The sequence below is a fragment of the Frankliniella occidentalis genome, unplaced genomic scaffold (genome assembly GCF_000697945.3).
Source record: "Frankliniella occidentalis isolate FOCC.00 unplaced genomic scaffold, Focc_3.1 Scaffold47, whole genome shotgun sequence".
In the NCBI taxonomy this organism is placed as follows: domain Eukaryota; kingdom Metazoa; phylum Arthropoda; class Insecta; order Thysanoptera; family Thripidae; genus Frankliniella; species Frankliniella occidentalis.
Genome location: NW_026267177.1, coordinates 1,430,986 through 1,449,467, shown reverse-complemented (window position 1 = coordinate 1,449,467; position 18,482 = coordinate 1,430,986). Strand labels below are relative to the sequence as shown.

Sequence of the window (18,482 nt, the reverse complement as noted above, 5' to 3'; positions counted from 1 at the left end):
TTTTTTGGAGTTCACCTAAGAAAGACGTGGTTCTCACGAGGACGTCATTGTGATCTCTTTATGACTTCCGAGGTCGTGACCGTGATGTCACCGGTGAGGTGAGGTCATCGTGAAAACAACGTGTTTGTTGTGCATGTGTGTGCTGGTGAAATGATGAGGTGGCTCCCCTACTTTGAGTTTCTACTGAAGACTAGAAGTTCAATCTTGGTTTAAATAGATTGCGCGTTATTACAAATTTCTCATACATAGTTTGATTTTGCACCTGATGGTGTTAATAAATTCTACCTCTCCTTAATTATTCATTGCTGCAAATAGCTACAGAACAGTGCCAAATTCGGAGCATGGGGCATAGCTATAGCGGATTGTCAGACGCCCCAAAATATCACACTTGTGAAAATCAAATGCAGTTCAAAGGCTCTAGAAACGTTCCTTCCGTGACACTTTCGTGCACAACATGTTGTCCTGAATTTTCAATCTAGACACCTTTCTCCCTACAATTATGTCCAATGAGCAAATGTTAAAATTTATTTCCAACATTTCCATTAATTAATTCATCTTTCTCTTCCACCTCAATTGCTTGAGTTTAGAAGACATACGTCACTGAGTAATCACTACTAAGAAAAAAAGCACAACCCGGACAACATTTTAAACGATTTGTTTTTCTGTTTGGCGACGGTCTGAGGTGCAAAATGATAAGTTTGAAAACGTTACCGTTTTCCCGTTTTGACATGCATCAATGCGGTTTGCCGCTGTCGGTGTTGGCAGTGACAGCATACAGATTGGTATCACTGGCGGTGCGTCTGCCTGGTCCAAGGGTTTCTGGTGCAGCCAAGCCTCGCTCGAACCGGTCGCGAACACTTTGTTCGGCCCAGCATCAGCGACGGCAGCGGCATCAGGATGTTTGGTGCGGCTGAGTGAGCAGCCACGCCTCCGGGTCCGGGGGGTCGGGTCGGGCCGGGCCGGGCCGGGTCTTCCCCAAACGGCACCTCGCGCGACGCACCCGGTCTTCTGGATCACAAGGCGCCCGCCGTAATCAAACGCGTACGCGATCAAGGCGAGCAAAACACTTCGCTGCCGGTGGAATTTTCTTTTTCGAAAAATCCATCAGCAGTGCTGACCGACCGCAAAGGTCGCCGGGCCGCCGGACCCCAAACGCCTCCGAGCAAGAGCACAATTTCCGTCCGTGCGTCACGAGGGAAATGCTAATTCGTGGTCACCGAAGGCGACACCCGCAACGGCGCGCGTCTCCGAGTGTGCATCGCGGTGGACACCCGGGGAGCACAGTGCACACGGGATGTGCAGCTGTTCTGCGTTCCACCAGACCGGAGCGTCGGAATATTTTATTTCTTCGAAGAACCGACGCGATGCAGGGGTTAGAGTTCGCTCCTCCCCTGCGCCCGGTTGCGCCGCGCCCGGTGGGTGGGCAGGCCCGGCGCGGCGCGCGGTGCTGCGGGCGGCCCACCCGCGGGCGGCGCTCCCGCCGAGCCGGGCCGGGCGCGCCGCCCGCCGCACCGGCACGCGCTGTTATAAAGGCAGGCGGGACGCCCGGAGCGGCATCACTGGCCGGCAAGCCATCCTCGCATCCACACACGCACGCCACCAACATGAGGACCGCCACCCTGCTCGCCCTCGGCGTCCTCGCCACCGTCCTCGCCCTTGGCCGCGCCCAGCAGAAGGAGCTCGCCATCCGTGAGTACCGAGCGCCCCCCGTGCACTAGGAGGAGGGGAGCGAAAGTCACCACCACCCCGCGACCAAAATGATAACAGGATGCCCCCACCCTGAACCAGTCGTCAGGGGAGCGCATGGCCGCCTGGCCCTGGGGTAGAGTGCCACCGAATGACGCCCCCGTGCTCGGCGTGCTGGGAGGATCATACAGAAAGTGAGTCTGTCATTCGCCATTGTGAACCAGACAAGTTCAGCCCATGTAAGCTCTCATAGCGCCTGATGGGTAGGCAACATGTTGCCTGCAGTGTATGCGTGTACTGCGGGCTGGCCTACCCCGAGTCTCACAGGCGCCGAGCTACCGTCATTTTCCGAATGAATCCGAACAACACGGGCATACTCTCTGGACGTTTCCTGGCCATCAACACGGGGGTACGCGGGCAGCGGGGCCCAGCTTCTCCACTCCATTCTCGACGCATGTGCGTACCACGTACCACATTGTTGGTCTTCCTTGTCCTGGAGCCACCCAGAATGGCAGGGAGTGCGTCAAACCCATCGTCAATGGGATGTTCGTGGGGCAAGCAGGACTATAGGCAGGCGTACAGTCGGCGGCGGCGGCGGCACGAAGTCGGCAGGCAAAAACGGCTGGGCCGGGCCAAGCAAACCAGGCAGTCAGAGCGATTCGCCGGAAAGCAAGTACCGCCAACGCGGGTGCAGTATTTTTTCGTAGCACCACTCTGCCGCGTGTCACTACTAGGCGTGTGAAAAATGGAGGGGACGGCGGCGGCGAGTGCGGCGAAGGTCGGGGCTGCCGCGGCGGGCCGGGAGGGCGGGGAGGAGGAGGGGGAGGAGGAGGAGGGGGCGGAGAAGGTTCGGTAATCACGGTCCACAAGTGCATCCTGATGAGAGAGCTCCTCACGCCGGCGACATGTAGGAGCCGAGGCCGCGGCGGCGTGGTGGACGCGCCGGGCGCGCGAACGCAGAACTGTACAGAAGCCCTCTTCCTAAATCGGGAGTCCTGCCGCGAGTCCTGCCGCCGCCGCGATGGTGTTGGGCACCGAGACCGATGCGCACCCGCCCCGCGCCAGCCCCGCGCCAGCCCCGCGCACCGGCCAGCTGAGCCGCGGTCGCTTGAATTAATCGTCCAGCTGGGCGTGCGCCCGCCGCCGCCGGCTCCGCGACTACGCGGAGAGCGAATCATCATCTACCGCATTTGACGCGCGCTCAATCGAGGAAAAAACGACAAACAAAAACAAAACAGACGTCCGCCTGCTCCGCCTCTCTCCCCTTATTCCCCCGTCCCTTTCTCCGCTCCTACGGGAGGCGAGTTCTCACCATCCCGGGCGCGATACAAGACTTGTGGAATTGTGGTGGAAATTCCCTGGAAGACCGGGTGAATCCGGGTGAATCCCTCTGCCTTTCCGACGCACATCTACCGCTCCTGCCTCCTCTCCGCCATGCCCGTAACATGAGTCATCAAAGTCGTCCTCTCGGACTTTTCCTGCACATTCCCTGGCAAAGAGCCTGCCACTGCTTGCAGAAAGCGGTTGTCTGAGCGGAAAATAAGAGTTTGCAAAACAGGCACGGAATGACGGCTAAATCGCCATCGATGGGAGCGCTTTCCGCACGAACCCGGACTCCACGGCAAACGGCAATGCCCGTTATTTTACCGCGCAAAATCCTCTGTTTACGTGTAATCCAAATGGTCACTTCCTATTTTAAGTGCCAGTGCAATTATTTTAACTGCCAAACTGATTTTCGTTGCTGTGGAATGAAAATTTTCAAACTGCATCTTCTTCTTCCAAATTACTTTTCACTCCTTTTCATGGACCACATTTAACAAAAAACGAATGAAGTATTTAAAGTTGTCGATGTATCAAGTGAAACGCAATGTGGCACTGAACATAGTTTCTAGAATAATTTAGCAGTTTTTTCAAAATATTCAAAAAAAAAATTGTCAGAATGTTTTGTCATACGTCGCCTGGATATGCAGTGGGGGCAGCATTTTCCCGCATATTTACCGACTTGTCTATGTGTGCTGGTCATATCAAGTCAGGCGTAATATTTTGGACGGACGCAATGAGCGACGAGCTCTCGTGCTCGGGTGCCTGAGGGAATCCCCCCAAGAGGTGGTTCCTCCTCAGTGCTCGCGGAACTCCATTACGAGTGCCAACAACAGTGTTTTGCTCCTCCCACCGGAGCCCGGCCCGAGCCCAGAGGGCCGGCGCAGCGCTCCCCCGCCTCCGCGGTGTGTCTAGAGCATCTAGTGTAATCATCTCTTCGATACGTTTCCTAGAACAGCCGCGTCAAGTTCACGGTCATACTGAGGCGTGACGTCGATGCTTTTGATGCTTTTCAGCTTTTCAGTGAGATGCGATTAAACGGGCTCTGGGCATCGCTGGTTTATTTTTCAAGGCGTTCATTTCGTTTGGCCGCACCAATTTGATGTGTCGTCAGTTCAGAGCTGTCGATAATTGGTGAACATACCCCATTTTTTTCCCAACGGCCTCCTGGGAAAAGACAAAGGCCAATCAGCGCGAGTGTTCTCTCTCACCATCAACAGCAGCACGACATCAACAAAGCGCGCGAAAAACCGAGCGTCTCGTTTTGCTCCTGTCCGATGGAATATTCCGCAAGTCCCAGTCCCGACCCGACGCACGCTCCCTCGAGCTCCTCGGAAGACCGGGGCGGCGGGGCAGCGGCGCCAGCGACTAGACTAGACTGCCGCTCGTCGTGCGCCCCGCCTCGCTCGCAACGGGGCGCGCGAGCGGACGCGTGTCCATCAGGAGCTCCATGGCGCGTTTCCTGTAATATTCAGATTGGCCGCGTCGCGCAACACCCACTCGGACGGGTGGTCGCTTCACACCTCCGCACCACGTTACCCCGCGCCCCGCGATGCGCCCCGCGGCCCTGGGTCCACGGACCCAGCCGAGCTAACGCGACCTGCCCCAACCATGGGAACTACCCCGCCTTGGCGCGAGCGAGCAGTAGCTCCTGTCGGCCCCGCCGCCCCCGTCGCCCCCGGCGCACCTCGGATTTGCGGGCAAACAGGATCGGACTGTTGGTCGAGCGGCGCGCGCGGCGGCACTTCCAGCGCCAAGGCGCCAAGGCCCTGGTACGCCCGCGTGCGCACCGGAGCGCGCCGAGTCGTCTTTAAACAATGGCACGCGCTTCTTCAACAAATTCCCAAACGCCACCTTGAGGAAGTGGGTGAGCGAGCCTATCGCGTGCAGCCCCGCCGCAGCTTCCCCAGCTTCCCGGCGGCGGGGCCCGCGGAGCGGCAGCAGGCAGCGCCCGCCGGGCAGGTAGGCAGGCGGAGGGCAGCGGGGGCTGGCGGTTGCCTACTGCCCGGGCGCTCCCCGCCCCGCCACCCCGCCCGAGGCAACTCGTCAACCTTTCCCACACCTGCGTCAGACGCGCCGGCACCTGCTTTGACGCGAAAATAATAACAAACCGTGTAGAGTGGATTTTGGATGACGTCATGTAGGAATCACGACAGTGTAGGGTATGGGACCCGGGTGAGGGGCCGGGTGTAGTCTCCTTCTCCAAGAGAATTTTTTATCTTTCATTTGGTTGAATTCGGGTACTTTTTCTTGTTCTCAATGCCACGTCCTGTCTTTGTTGCAGCGCCTTACATCAAGGTCTGCAAGAGGAACGACCCCAATCTCATCCCCTGCATTAAGGACTCGATCGAGAACCTCAGGCCCAAGCTGAAGACCGGTACGTTTTAGAGCATGGCGCCCAGTGCATCTAGAGAGGCGACTCTGGTGGCGTGAGACTAACCGTCCGAGTGGCGCAGGTATCCCGGAGCTGGAGGTACCCGGCCTGGAGCCACTGCATCTTCGAGAGATCAACGTGACACCTGTGCAGAATTCTCGCCTGCCGAGGTTCAAGGCGCTGGGCCACAACGTGGATGCGAGGGGCGTCAGTGATTTCAAGATCCACAAGATCGAGTGAGTAGGGCACAGCCCCGCCGGACGTCGGCTGTCCCCGACTGACCGTGAGCTCACCCATACTCCGTCCTCTCGCAGAGCCGACCTGGACACCAACACGTTCCGCGCCAGCATCGAGATCCCCGTCATCAAGTTCAACGGCGAGTACGAGGTCAACGTCAACGTCCTGGCGCTCCCTATCAAGGCCCGCGGCCCCATGACAGGCAACACGAGTGAGTTCCCTGGCGACCCACATGCGCCTCCCTTTACGTCCACCACCTTCACTGACCTCTGTCGTTTACACTTTTGCAGCTGACGTGTACGGCGAGGCGACCCTTCAGGGCCACATTGAGATGCGCAATGGCCAGCGCTACATCAAGTTCGACAAGATGGACGTGGACGTCGCACTGTCGAACTACCACATCTACCTCGGCAACCTGTTCGGCAACGACCCCGTACTGAGTGAGTACACGGGGGCGACAGGCAGCCCGCTTCGCTCCGGAGGCGCGCACCACCACAAGACTATGGACCCTGACCGGTTAATACAATCATTTTCTTTTCAGGCGAATCGGTGAACCAGGCTATTAACGCCAACAACAAGGAATTCATCAAGGTCATCAAACCCATCATCGACGCAACTGCATCCAACATGTTGCTGGAGGTCGCCAATAGGATCACGGAGCACTTCACCTACGACCAGCTCTTCCCTGCAAACTAACCACCCCAAAACAAAACCTCCCTCAATCCAGCCCACCACTCACATATCCACACTTAGGCATTTGATTGAATGAGCATACGAAGTAGGTTCCAAAGATTTGCTAAATTGTCTAGAATAATGGTAGGTAGATTGATGACATTTTAGGCTCAATATGAGACACTGGGCCACCTTCAGACTGAAAGCAAAAACCATTCACGTGATATTTGTAGGTACCATAATTACTTTGAATTAGTATAAAAAGTGTTGATATTTTTTAAAATGTAGGTCATAAAGATCGACCAAAGTCACTACTCTCTCTCTCTCTCTCTCTCTCTCTCTCTCTCTCTCTCTCTCTCTCTTTCTCTAACAATAAACTTTTTCTGTGATGATGTATCTTACTTCCAAAGATCAATTCTTCCAATTCAATTTCATGTTGTTGCTCAATATCAGTAGATTGTGAAAATTGTACTTGCTTCCCTTTGATAACTAAGAATTCAAATTGTCAACTGTCGTAAACATTTGAAACTTGAATAATCCTTGGTTATACTTATTTGTTTTTGATAATACTGTGTAAAATGTAAAAAACATCAAAAAAGACAAAAACAGAGAAAATAAACTTTTGACATTTTAATGTCAATAAACAAAACATTGGTGCAGATTGATTACCTAACTGAATCTTAACCAACTAAAAAAGACAAAAATACAACGCACTTGGCCATGGTTCACATTACAATTTTAAGTGAAAATCGGGAACAATATGACTAGAGTAAAATACAAATGTCATAACTTTCTATCTGAAAGAAAATCCTGTCATGCTCACTGCTCCAGTACTGTTACTGCTCCCTCCACACCACTCACTGACAAAATCAACAACATCAGCAAAATTAGATGAGGTTGAACCTGTTAACTTGGCAGCCATCACCAGACTGTTCCAGTCTTCTTGGTTTGCGTAACAGCCTTGTCTTTGAAACTCAACAGGTTGGGGGTGCCTCCCTACCCTAGCAGAACCAACACCTAATACAGGGTACCCAGTGACAACACAAGCAAAAGCTGCAGGTTCTGCCTTATTGCTGGAACGGAGAGATGATGCATACAGATTTCGGTCATCCAAGGGAAGAACCTGCAATCACAATTTTGAGATTTATTGAATGACTTGTGGAAAATAACAATATATTACACAAATGTCTGTTTGTTTTTTTTTGTTAAAAGTTATACCTGGTCAACTTTTTGGTCCATTGATATAGCAAGAACCCATTCCTTGACCTCTTCATGCTGTTGGGGGCTTAAATATGGTGCAGCAGGAAGGGGAATTTCTTGAGGAAAATCTGTTTCTGTAAAGTCAGAATGATCAAGCAAATCTGCATTGCCTTCTTCAATTGCTTCACACACATCTAAATAATGATTCAGGAACACAAATGCTTCATCCTCTCTTCCAACACCCTGCCATACAATAAAGTTCAATTAAATCAACAATAATTAATGTAGCTTAAAAATACTTCAAATTGGAGTACAATGTTTTTATGCTTTTCTTTACCCTTGCGGCCATCCCAGCCTCATAAAATGCCTTGTCTGCTGGAATAATGTCTGAGTGCCTTAGTAAAGAAGTAGCTAGTTTGAAAGCTATTTGTTCCATTGCAGGGCTTGCTCGGCTTGCTGACCAAAGAGTATAGTAATGACTTATTTTCAATAGAGTCTCAAACTCCTGATGAACTTGAGTGCCCCCCTCTGTGCTAGTCCTCATACTCTCTGTCTGAAATATTAATAAATGGTCTGATTATTCATAAATGTATTTAAAGAAACTAGAAAATAAATCAACAATATTTACCAGACTGAACAACATTGAGCGAAGCTGTTTCCATGTTGTAAACGAATCCACATTATCAAGACCAGGCATGCTAAATAAATCTAGAGCTATTCTGCGATAAATGTTGTAATTTTGAGGGAAAGCTGGGGTATCATATTTCACATATAGAGCAAGTGCTTTTAATGAAAGCTCTTCCTGAAAAAATAGAAAATAATACTTATAGCTTATAGTTACATAATGAAATTAATTTAAACTAAAAAACATAAAGTCTCATACAAACCTTTATCAGCTGAGATGCATAGAGAGCTACATATTTGTGGAGTACTTGAGGTCCATGCGGTGAGGCCCCCTCTAGACATCTATCCCATTGTTCTTGTTCAGCCAGAAGGTCAAGAGCACTGATGACATCAACATCAGCCAGCTGATCAACTCTGCCCTGCGCACGAAGCAAATCTTTTTGCCTCCCCTCAACATACGCTTCATAACTATCCAAAGAGAGAGAGAGACAACGATCTTAGAACAGGAAGGCTTACATCTATTAAATAGACAGAAATTCTTGGCAGTTAGTATCACCTTGCATCATATTCTCGGGCAATTTTCTTTGCTTTATTCCAATCTCCAGCCTGGATAAGTACATCAATGGCCTCTCGGCTCATATCAGCAGATAAATATAACTGCGCAGCAAGACTAGACTGTTTCATCTCAACAAGCCTGGGACCTAAAATAAGATGTTTGATAATAAGGTGTCTTAGAAACAAAACCAAATATTAAATTAAGAACACATTACAGATCAGCCAAAAATTCAGAAGTACCTAATACACGAATTGCTTCCATTGCTTGGTTACCCTCAAGAAATTTCATGGTGATCTCTGCGGCATCAGAGAGAGAGCGCATAATCAGAGATGAATCATTAGCGTTTAAACTTGCCTAGAGAAAAAGAGGCAAATATTTAAGTCTTGCTGCAGAAAGCTACTGTATGCAATAAGAATAAAGTGGATTGCATATGAAATATGAAATTTACATACTCTAATCAGACAATCAACTGCAGTCTTATATTCACCACTTTCTTCCCACTCTTTAGCCTGAGCCATTAGATGATTGATGTCATTTGGACCAGTGGAACTCCCAAGCTGTTGCTCATATTCTGTTTGAAGTTGCGGAAGGCGCACAGGTAGATATTCTCGACACACTCGCAAAGCATCTACCCACATGCCTGCTTCCTAAATGGTACATTACAAAAAAAATTGATTAAACAATTTAAAACATACCCTGTTGAACATATAGGTAGTTTACACTCTTACCTTGTATTGTTTAACAATAAATTCAGGTTTATGTGCACGTAACAACAATGATTCAAAACGAGGGAGATTGTTTCGAGCAAATGCATCATTGGCCTGTCCGATTAGGACATCAGAAACACTACCTGGATCATGTAACTCAGCAACGCGAGCAGCATTATCCCAGTCCTGATTGTGAATATACCTAAGGAAATAACAATTACAAAATAGGGAGAAGTTAAGACAAATTTCTCCTTATTTAATAAACATTGGTACAGAATCTTTTGCATTGGGTAATAATTTCATACATTAAAACAGCTTCCTTTGGCTTTCCAGCCTTCACAAATTCATCCTCTGCCTCCTGGAATTTCCCATCATCCTCTAAAGCCATGGCATACTTGCAGTGTACTTGGGGCAAATGTGCTTTAAGCCCCAGTCGAGAGAGTTCAAAGGCAAAATCAAACTACAAATCAATGAAAAGTAATTGGGTAAGTGTAAAATACAGTACTTATAAGATTAAAGATGAGGTTGTTCTGAAAAACAATGTACCTGGTAAGTTTCACATGCATAATCAATGCAAGCCTCAAGGATATTCATCTTATTTAATAGCTTCACAGCAGAATCACTACCCAGACTTTTTGACCACAGAAATGCAACCTGTTTTGCAGCAGCTGTTCCACCTTTCTGGTTGGCTACCTATGAATTACAAATAAAAAGATTTTAAATGTCAAGTTTGATACAAAGATTAAAGGCTTTTCTCAAAATTTGTCTTTTTAAAGAAACGTAAACTTTAAAAAAATATAAATTTACTCTGTATGCCTCTTCCCACATGAGAGCTGTTCTATACATATTAACAGCAGCTTTCCAATCCCCAGCCTGAACATAATGATGTTCTGCAGAAGGATAGTTTGATTCTGCCTCCAACTGCTGAGCCAGGTGTAAATGAGTGGTTTGGACCAAGTCAGGGTGATGTAGAGAAACCAACCTCATCATCTGAAATACAACAAATTTCAGCACCATACCATAAATATTTTTTGTTTTATTTTTTTAAGGAGATTGACCCACATTTTGAATACTGTATATATATTTTTTAAACTATACCTGGTCATATTGTTTTTGTTGCTTGTACATTGATATTGCTGCATCAGGTTGCTCAATGGAAATAAAAAGCTTTTCAGCTTCACGGAACTTTCCTTGTTGTTGTAACAATGTTGCCTGCTCAGTGTACATTTCATTTACTTCTTTGGCTTGCAAGTGGAGATTAGCAATCATGTGAGCTTTCTCCCAAAGCCCTTTAGAAAAATGAAAGACATCTTATGAATATCAATAAAAGATTCAAAGAGTAAGACAGCAAGACATAAGTGTCATGATCATTAACAGCATGTACCTGCTTTGTTGTACATTTCTACAGCTTCTTTGTACATGCCTGCCTGAGAGTACAATTTTTCAGCAGTGCTGTAATCTTGAACAGAAGCAAAGTGCTGTCCAAGTAGAACAGAATATTTTTCCACAATACTATTATCTTTAATCACCTGGTTAAACATTTTGAACATCAGAACACAATAAACAGACAATGACACACCGTCATTAAAAAATTTTTTTTAAAGGCTGCCAATACAATTTATTTTGATAACAAACCTACACAGTTTCAGCTCGGAGAAGAAAAGCACAACAACATACAAGTTAAAAGCAGTGCATTTGCAATCAAATGTAATTACAGTGCTGTGTGAGCAAAGAAAACAATACAAAACTTGGAAATTGTAACATAGTGTAGAGTGCATGAAATTACAAGCACGTAATAATATATAGGGATGTGAACTTACTTGGATAATTTGTTCTGCCTTTCTCCACTGTTTAGCGCCAACTGCAGCATCAAGTGCTTTGCTCATTTTACCTGCTTCAATATAGTGATTGATTGCCGCGTCCAGTTGCTGTGAGTTGACCAGGAAATCACCCCACTGTTCCTCAAGACTTACAACTTCTGTAAACAAAGGAAATAATAAAATATCTTCAGCTAATAAGTAAAATAATTAAGATTAGGTAAATAGCTGTACAGAAAAGATTTCTGACCTGAAGGAGAAATTTGCCGAGACAGTTCAACAGCGCGTGCAAAGGCATGCCCACGGCGGTAGCAATCAAGAGCTTTTTGGGGTTGATTTAGTTTCTCATAAAGTTGCCCAGCTTGTTCAAACAATTCTGCTCGGTGAAGAGCAGATGATACACGAGACACCAGATCATCATTCGACAAAAGGTGGGGATTATTCTGCAAGAGTCTGTTCCAGAATTCATTAGTTAGCTAGTGGTATAGTATTTGGAACTGTTCCTTAGATCACACAGACCTTGAAGCACGAAGAGGTAACCCTGCTTTCAGGTAAAGTCGCAAAGCCTCTTCCAAGTCTCCATTTTGTTCCTTAACTTCACCTGCTTTGTCGTCTTGTTTTGTTTCAATTAGCCAAGAGAGGTATTTTGAAGCAAGCTCTTCTTTGCCATCATGACCTTTTAGCTCAGCAATCGCCAGTGCTTTGAAACAATTTTATTTTAAATTTAAGATGGAGATATAATTAAATAAATTAATGTGATAAACCATTTACATACGTACCTTGATTCCATTTATGCATTTTCTGATACATATTTATAGCCTTGTCAACTTGATTTTGCTCTAAGTATATTGCCTCAGCACTTTTAAGCTTATTATTCAATATTGCCATCCTTGCCCAAAGATCTGGGCAGGTGATCCAATCTTGACCTGTATGAATGGTATTTTAATCGGAACGAAATTCATCATGTATTACACTGAAAATTGTATGACAAACAATTCTTACCTGTCTCTTTTGAATAATCATCTGCAATTCGCTTAGTTTCTCTTAGAAATTGAGTTCGACATATGTCACCCAAAGCTGCATAACAACGCTCCGCAACAAGTAAATTATTCTGTGATAGAGCTATTGCACCTAAATTCTGCCACATTCCTTCAGCAACAGCACGGTCTCGTAAGCCTTCAAGATACAGAACTGCTCGTCCGAAATCATTATCATGTACAGCAGTACCAAATTCAACAAGGCCTTCATCAAGCTCATAACTCAGCTGGGAATGTCCTTCAAGCACTAAAACCTGGTAAAATACATATGGAAATAATAAATATGATGCCAAATGATGCAAAAACAAAGTAAACTCTGTAGGTGCTTACTTCAGTTTTTCCATCTGTCCTTACAACATCAGTAACCTCTCCCTTCACCATTATGAGTGTGACACCATCAGGTCGGTCAATATTGTACCAAACACAAAGGTTAGAACGGCTTTGAGCAACAACAACATCACTGCCAGGAACCCACTGGAAGAGGAATAAGAATTAAAAATAAACCTGACAAAAGAACTGTGAAGAAAGTTAAGAAGTTAAGTAGCATCTGTCCATGTGACCACGGAATGTTACCTGAACAAATGTGCAATAACTTAAGATAAGAGTTTTTGAGTCGGATCTAATATCCAGAAGAGTTAGGCGCATCTTTTTGTCACGGTATAGTAGTCTCTGTCCGGTTTCATTTAGTTCCAGCCAATCAATTTTAGAATCATGAGTTACTTGAGACAGAGTAACACCATACACCAAATCAACTGAAATACAAATCATTTTAAGTAAAACTAGGATTTAAAAAGTAATTTTAGAACTGTAGAACAATAAAAGCACAATGTATACCAATACAAATAGTCTTCAAATCAAGAAGATGTGCAAGCATTTTGCAGTCTTCAGTACTGTTTTCTGGCCTTCTTTCATTCAATCTGACACTGATCAGATGAGGGTTCATGAACTCAGTCCTAGAAGGATGTAGAAAGCACATTTTAAAAAATTTACAGATCTACTGTTTTTTTAATTAACAGAAAAAGATATATTTTTTAAAAGTAACCCACCTAACTGATCCTAGAATGTGATTGTTGCCATATTCTACAAGGCTTAATTCCCCAGCATTAAAAATCAAACATACCATTGGATTATCAAAATAAAACCGCTCATTCCGACCAGAGTTGGGCCACATCACCTGAGGGAAAAAGTAAGTGTATATAGAACCTGACCAAGTAATGATAAAAATGGGATCAGATTAAAACCCACAAATAACAAGGGATTATCTTACTTCACTAAGAAGGTTCCTTTCTAGATCACCTAACAAAAGTGTTTTAGGCGTCCTTGCAACTAAATAGTTGTCCCTTCCCATAATTCGAACATCATCTATTTCATATCCAAATTGTGATCTGAGAACCACTCCTCTAGAACCTGAGGTCAATGGCTTTACAAGCACCTGACTTGGTCCGACATAAGTCATTTCAAATTTGTTTTTCCACAGCATCCGTCTAAACAAAAGGTAACAAAATTGGCAATCAAACATATGTAGATTCACAGCAAGGAGAAAGCCACCAAGAGCAACAATGCAATTTGTGGGAGAAGCAAAAGACATTATGAAGAAGTCTTACTTGATGACTGATTCAAACATCTCCACAGAACCACAAAGTGCTCCACAGGCCACCCTGGATCCATCTCTCTTCCAAGCCATAGCAGTAATAGTGTAAAGATTTGGAATATCTTTGACAGCTTCTTCCTCCCAAGATTGCTTCCGAGGATTCCATGAAAATAATCGCAGCCTAGCAATAAACCATGGTAAAAATTTTAATTTTCAAAAATAAATGTGATAGAAATGGAGAAAAACGCAAGTAGAATGTTTTATTACTTATCGTAACTGCCGATACAAACTGCCTGTCCACTTGGGCTTGTGCAAGCTACAGTGAACTCTCTCTCATTGTCATCCTTGCTGTAATCAAACTGATGGCTGATTCGTCCCTCACGATCGTAAACTGTGACTCTTTTATCACAGCCAGCTGCAATTACAGATCCCATTGGCCATGACAAGCTATAAGGAGGGACTGGATGTGTTGTAACTCTTCCCTGGAGATGAAGCAAATTTCAATTAGTAACTGCTTTCCTGTGATCATAAGACTGCCATGTCACTACAACTCAACCTGCTGCTCCATATTGTCTTCTTGTGTTACATAATAACGAACTATGGTGCCATCAGCATGACCTGACAAAAATCCTGTACCCTGAGAACTGAAAAAAAAAGAAATCCTTATTTTAAACTTATAATTTAATTTCCAAGCTATGCTGTTATAGACGAAATAGATTCTTACTTCATGGCAAGGGACACCACATAAGAGTTTGTTGTGTACAGGGTTTGGGTCTTGTTGCTTTTGATATGGGAAGCTCGTACTTTTCCATCTGCAGTGCCACAAATGATAGGACCATCTGCCAGCCATACCAGACATGTGACAGCAGACTGTTGAGGAAATTTGTTGCATATGACTTTTTTATCACCCCTGAAAAGAAAAATGGAGTATGAATAAACCGAGGGTCATATTTTCTTTGAAGGTACAAGCTTCCAAATTTCAAGTCGTACTACATACCACTCATCTCCAAGTTTGTAGACATAAATAATATTGTCTGTCTGACCCACAGCCACTTTAGTAGAGTCAGGAGAAAAGGCTAAGCCCTTAACGGAATAACTTTTCTTACCAAACTGTAAAATTAAGACAAATCATAAAATAAGCTGACTAGTTTTTTAAAAACAAGAAGCAAAACAAAATTTGATATACCTTTGAATCTGATGGCTTGGTAGGAAACTTATCACGTTTTATTCCATTTTCATCAAATAATAACACAATTCTGTCTGAAGTACAGACAGCAAGTTTCAAATTATTAGGAGCCCAAGCAACAGCAGTAACTCGAGCCTCCCCATCCTGTAAAATCAGAGGATCACAGCTGTTAGTTGCACAATGCGTTTTCTACGAACTATCTCGAATCTTTTCCACATGAAACATACCTGTGCAGGGATTATTGTGCTTAAATGTTTAAGTCGCATTGTTCTGAAATAATGATGTCGTGGCCGTAAAAGATCCGGGACAGAGCTATCAATGTCACTTCAGACTTCAATCAATAACATTTCAATAACGCAGGTCGCTCTGGAATGCAGCACGTCCGGCAGTTCATTTATGTTTGATCGATTTTTCGCGGCCAATGTCGTGCCAACGTACATGAGCAAATCAAGTCCGCAAACACCCTCAGTTCAGGAAGAAAGTACATTCACGGGCACTCAAGGAACATCAATCAACATTAAATAGTTTCCAAGGGAAGTTGTTTGGTAACTTCGACATATACTATGTGCAATAAGAGCCAAGATATAGTTGTAAACACCTCAGGATGGCACCTGATGATAGCGCTGACTTCTCTTAAAATATTAATTTTTTTGTAATATGTCACAACACGCTAGTAACATCGTTCGCACGCGAAATTAGTTTTACATTCCTGACGTTTTTTCCACTGTCGTCAACAAGGTGGCAAATAAACAGCGTAAACAAACAAACAACCCCCCAACCCAACCCCCTACGGTGTCGTGTTTAGTTTGTTCCCATTCAAACTTCTCAGTTTCAGATCAATTCAGGAAGGCTGTGAGCGCCATAACCTTTAAGAACACATTCATAACTAAACTAGCCTCATGGGTTTTGACGATCAGTGAGTGTTCAGAACGGCGCTTTGATATAGCGAAGAAAATGCACTTCTTACAGTGATTATAAGAATGCAGTTACTCTGAATTTTAACTTTTTGGACGGATGCGTAGACAAAGGTATGTTGGGAAGCAGTACTTTTGTTTCAACCATTTCCAGTTATATTGGTTAATGTATGTCGATCTGCCACTCCTTTTCGTTGATTTATGCGAGCTATATTTGTATCTCAGCGGCTATTTTTCAATCTTGCTTAGTTCTGTTTGGTACTTCCTATCATTAAATGCATTTGCTGTGTCATATGTAAACGATTTGAGGGTGTAAATCCTCTTGTGACAGTGCAGTTGACACTTCTAGGGCAGACAACTAGTTCCTCCAGTTGTGAATCCTACCATTGTGATGAATATGAATGAATGATTAAAATTCAGCCGAGTTGGGTGGGAACTCTCTCTTTTTAACTTGTAAACAGTATCTAGAGTTATATTTCGAATTTTCTTAGTAGGGACGGACTGTAAGCAGTCTATATAAACATATGTGCATAATCTTTTTAAGGTTATGGTTTTTAACTTATGAGGAAAACATTGGATAATTCACTATTAACTTTCTTCAGCGCAATGTGCATAATTCTGAAATATGATATCTTCCACCCTGCTGACACAGTTTCAGTCAGTCCTATCTTTGACATTCGTTTGTGTGCCAGCCACACTAGCTTTAAAGTCCCTAACTTGATATTTTCATGTCGCATGACAAGACCAACCAACGATTATCATCAGCTTGTTGTCCAAGTATGCAAAGTGTGGACATTACGTCCCCTTAAAGTGGTATTATCTTCTTTCTTGAGCATCTTAGTTTTGTTGTTTAATCAAATACGATGTGGAAGCTCCACAAAAATTTGTAAGGCTTATAGCTAGGAAAAGTATTTCCGACATGTTATAGTGTTTCTCTGAAAACTGTGCCGGCAACTTGTGTGACCGTGTCAAGTTTACCAAATCAGCCACCTAGGAATATCGAATTGGAACAGTAAATTTGTTTTTCTGAAAGCATTACTTGGGCTGAGCCCAATTATTTTACCGTCGCTTGTGGCTGTGTACGCCCCACCCGGCCCGTGCACCGGATTATCGCGCAGTATGTCTAGCGCATACTAACGAAGCTGCACCGCTGCTGCGCCGCGCTAACGCTTGTGCTGGCTGCAACGCCCTGCCCAGATTTCCGGTGCGATGTCGGTGCCCAGCTCAGCCCAGGCGTCGACCCAAGGCGCAGCTAGGGAGGGGAGAGGGAGGAGGAGTAACTTGTCGTTTCTCTCATCTAGCTCTTTTCCTCGCCTTGTCCGCCTTTTTCTCTATGAATGTAATTACCCTCCTGCCCTTCCCCCTTCCGGTTCCGCACTGTCCTTCCCCTCGCCCCCCCCCCCTTTTCCCACCATCGACTACTTGCGGTTTCCCCGCCCTGCTGCACTTCCCCCGCTCACCATCGGGTGCCGCCGGGTCATTGTGAGAGATGCCACCAGATGTGACAGCTGATGAGCCAAAGGTTCCCCCGAGGCTCGCCGGCTCGCCCCGTTGGACCATTACCATCCGCACCCACCGTGCGGTGCGGTGCGGCGGGCGGGGCCTGCCGCACGCCATGCATGCAGGCGCAGGGGGGCAGGGCAGGGTGGCAGCTCGCGCACCGTAACACCGTAACGTAACGAGATGATAAGCTGGCCGGAACGGACCGGTTCGGATGGAAGATGAAACGATATCGGCAAAGAAAACAAGTGTGATTTTAGAGCGGTGGTGCGTGCGACCGTATGTAGGATCCCTTGGCGGAGCATGCCCCGGTGTGCCCTTGTTGTCTTATCGGCCCCGGGACCGCATCGAGGTCAAGGCCGACGCGAGCGGCCCGGCATCGCATCCCTGCGCTCTGCAGGCCCGCGGGATGCCCCCCCAGGGTGCCCCCCAGGGTAGGGTGCCCCACAGGGTGGCCCGGGGTGCGCCCTGAGGCTGGCACAAACCTCGGCCGGCGCCGCCGCCCCCGCATTGATTGTGAAGGAGCGTGCCGATACGTCGAGCTGCTGGAGCGGCAGCCCAGAGGAGGAGGAGCGGGCCGGGGGCCGGGGCCGCTGGGGAGGAAGAGGTGTGGACGTGCGTTCGCCCACCTCGCGCCCCGGCCCAGCCCCGGCCAGTGTGACTCAGACATGCAAATGTCCGTCCCGGTCCCGGCGCCGCGGTGGTCGATGCAGCCTGCGGGCCGGGCCGGCCGGGGCCGAGGCGTACCGAGGTGCCGCATCAATGATTCTGGTTATTACGCCGTTGTGGCCGCGCCTGTCCGGCCCGACCCGTCCTTGGGCTGACGACGTGACGGCCGGGGCTGCGTAGGGCGCGCTCCCCGCCGGTGTCTGAGGCGCGCCCGCGGGGGTGTGAACGAGAGTATCCGCCCCGCAGCGCCTCGCCGCGCCCCGCCGCGTCTCGCCGCGCCCCGCCGCGCCCCCGTGGCGTGGTGCTGCGCAGTAGCCGAGTGCTCCTCTTGTTTGCGCTCGCGACGCCACTCCACCCCGGAGGGCCGGGGCCGGGCCCCGCCACCCCCCGCC

The 18,482-nt window shown here is 46.8% G+C and overlaps 3 protein-coding genes across 5 annotated transcripts in view; 2 read left to right on the top strand and 1 right to left on the bottom strand.

Moving 5' to 3' along the window:
* The first annotated feature begins 1,529 nt into the window (after positions 1-1,529).
* On the top strand, positions 1,530-6,938 carry LOC113207855 (protein takeout-like). Its single transcript, XM_026424580.2, has 6 exons — positions 1,530-1,689; positions 5,291-5,383; positions 5,463-5,616; positions 5,695-5,828; positions 5,908-6,057; positions 6,159-6,938. The coding sequence occupies exons 1-6, from the start codon at positions 1,605-1,607 to the stop codon at positions 6,311-6,313; spliced, it is 771 nt and encodes a 256-aa protein (XP_026280365.2). The 5' UTR covers positions 1,530-1,604; the 3' UTR covers positions 6,314-6,938.
* On the bottom strand, positions 6,905-15,744 carry LOC113207806 (intraflagellar transport protein 172 homolog). Its single transcript, XM_026424508.2, has 31 exons — positions 15,235-15,744; positions 15,008-15,151; positions 14,819-14,931; positions 14,546-14,731; positions 14,378-14,465; positions 14,089-14,303; positions 13,835-14,002; positions 13,498-13,714; positions 13,277-13,404; positions 13,065-13,183; positions 12,804-12,982; positions 12,561-12,704; positions 12,196-12,484; positions 11,973-12,119; positions 11,713-11,893; positions 11,444-11,646; positions 11,197-11,354; positions 10,761-10,905; positions 10,475-10,665; positions 10,184-10,366; positions 9,923-10,069; positions 9,682-9,836; positions 9,398-9,578; positions 9,122-9,316; positions 8,909-9,023; positions 8,670-8,814; positions 8,377-8,581; positions 8,118-8,291; positions 7,827-8,042; positions 7,508-7,732; positions 6,905-7,412 (listed from the first exon to the last, which is right to left on the bottom strand). The coding sequence occupies exons 1-31, from the start codon at positions 15,271-15,273 to the stop codon at positions 7,083-7,085; spliced, it is 5,325 nt and encodes a 1,774-aa protein (XP_026280293.1). The 5' UTR covers positions 15,274-15,744; the 3' UTR covers positions 6,905-7,082.
* A 127-nt stretch (positions 15,745-15,871) lies between these two features.
* The window catches only part of LOC113207789 (SNF-related serine/threonine-protein kinase), a 12,808-nt gene continuing 10,197 nt past the window's right edge, over positions 15,872-18,482 (top strand). For 2 of the 3 annotated variants that reach the window (XM_026424483.2, XM_026424482.2), the window contains exon 1: positions 15,872-16,035. In XM_026424483.2, coding sequence (XP_026280268.1) covers positions 16,022-16,035 — 14 coding nt within the window. In that variant the 5' untranslated portion in view covers positions 15,872-16,021. The remainder of the gene's footprint in view (positions 16,036-18,482) is intronic. The other variant, XM_052267221.1, reaches the window with a different exon arrangement.

What these genes read in the sequence shown, in the direction of transcription:
- LOC113207855 (XM_026424580.2), top strand. Translation starts at nt 1,605, where the DNA reads ATGAGGACCGCCACCCTGCTCGCCCTCGGCGTCCTCGCCACCGTCCTC. An exon ending in CAGGCCCAAGCTGAAGACCG is followed by an intron (nt 5,384 to 5,462) that starts GTACGTTTTAGA and finishes CGAGTGGCGCAG; the next exon opens with GTATCCCGGAGCTGGAGGTA. An exon ending in CCCCATGACAGGCAACACGA is followed by an intron (nt 5,829 to 5,907) that starts GTGAGTTCCCTG and finishes ACACTTTTGCAG; the next exon opens with CTGACGTGTACGGCGAGGCG.
- LOC113207806 (XM_026424508.2), bottom strand. Translation starts at nt 15,273, where the DNA reads ATGCGACTTAAACATTTAAGCACAATAATCCCTGCACAG. An exon ending in ATGCATGTGAAACTTACCAG is followed by an intron (nt 9,837 to 9,922) that starts GTACATTGTTTT and finishes ATTGATTTGTAG; the next exon opens with TTTGATTTTGCCTTTGAACT. An exon ending in GGAAGCAATTCGTGTATTAG is followed by an intron (nt 8,815 to 8,908) that starts GTACTTCTGAAT and finishes ATCTTATTTTAG; the next exon opens with GTCCCAGGCTTGTTGAGATG.